This window comes from Pygoscelis adeliae, unplaced genomic scaffold, assembly GCF_000699105.1.
Source record: "Pygoscelis adeliae isolate BGI_AS28 unplaced genomic scaffold, ASM69910v1 Scaffold57, whole genome shotgun sequence".
In the NCBI taxonomy this organism is placed as follows: Eukaryota; Metazoa; Chordata; class Aves; order Sphenisciformes; family Spheniscidae; genus Pygoscelis; species Pygoscelis adeliae.
This window is the reverse complement of record NW_008825615.1, coordinates 4,735,672-4,736,839: the sequence shown is the minus strand read 5'-3', so window position 1 is coordinate 4,736,839 and position 1,168 is coordinate 4,735,672. Positions and strand designations below refer to the sequence as shown.

Here is a 1,168-nt window from a genome sequence, read left to right as displayed (position 1 = left end):
GTTAGCCAGGACTGCTGATAAATGATTGAAAGTGGCTTGGTGAACAGTTCCACCAGCTCCCTCAGTACCCTTGGGTGGATCCCATCCAGCCCCATAGACTTGTGTGTGTCTAAGTGATATAGCAGGTCGCTAACCATTTCCCCTTGGATTATGGGGGCTTCATTCTGCTCCCCATCCCTGTCTTGCAGCTCAGGGGGCCAGGTACCCGAAGAACAACTGGTCTTACTATTAAAGACTGAGGCAAAGGCGGCATTAAGTTCCTCAGCTTTTTCCTCATCCTTTGTCACTATGTTTCCCCCCGCATCCAAAGAAGGGTGGAGATTCTCCTTAGCCCTCCTTTTGTTGCTAGTGTATTTATAGAAACATTTTTTATTGTCTTTTACCGCAGTAGCCAGATTAAGTTCTAGTTGGGCTTTGGCCCTTCTAAGATGCATAGATAAAACTAATTGCTAACAAACAAGACATAAAATGATTTTTGTAAATATAGAATGTACTTCCTTCACATTTTCTTACACGCATAAAGGCAATTAAATTTTTTTGCAAGTTATATGAAACAGCAAGTCAGTTATGACAATTTCATTTTTAATACAATCCATTCCCTTCTATTTCATCTATCCTGTTTTCCTCTTTTCTGAAAAATGCACTCCAGCTCTAGCAAAAAGCATGACTTAGAAATATCCCTGTAAAACTGCAATAAGATTATTAGGGTACCATGAGAGAAAATACCCAATTCTGTATTTGGAGATGTATTTAAATATGTTAAGGTTAAGAACTATGACTTGAGTTTTACTTGAACCTTTCCACAGAACAGTATGTCAGGCAGTAGACAACAGTAGCAGGATGTATTGATTAATAGTGAGAGACTCCCTACGGCAAATCATGTCCCCAATACCAGATTCGCAAGGCTTCTCACTTAGGGGATTCTAAAAACAATCCCCATTGTTTATTCAGAACATCGTGAAACATCAGTAGACACATGCTTCCTCATTCTGGGGAAGTAAACAAATTCCTGTACCTCTGGTTTTTAAATTTAAAACTGAGAAGGGGAATGTGAATTTACGTGGCCTAACACATTGAGTTAAATTTTATGCTTCTTACTGCGATGAGGTACAAGTGACTATTTACCTTAGAGAAAGTAGGTATTTTGTTTTCTCTTTGAATGTGACTC

The 1,168-nt window shown here is 39.0% G+C and overlaps 1 protein-coding gene across 1 annotated transcript in view; it reads right to left on the bottom strand.

Moving 5' to 3' along the window:
* Positions 1–1,168, bottom strand: part of PHIP (pleckstrin homology domain interacting protein) — a 119,850-nt gene that overhangs the window by 46,641 nt on the left and 72,041 nt on the right. The window contains 2 exon segments of the mRNA XM_009333228.1: positions 1,126–1,161; positions 1,163–1,168. The exon segment at positions 1,163–1,168 is cut by the window's right edge and continues 76 nt beyond it. Coding sequence (XP_009331503.1) covers positions 1,126–1,161; positions 1,163–1,168 — 42 coding nt within the window.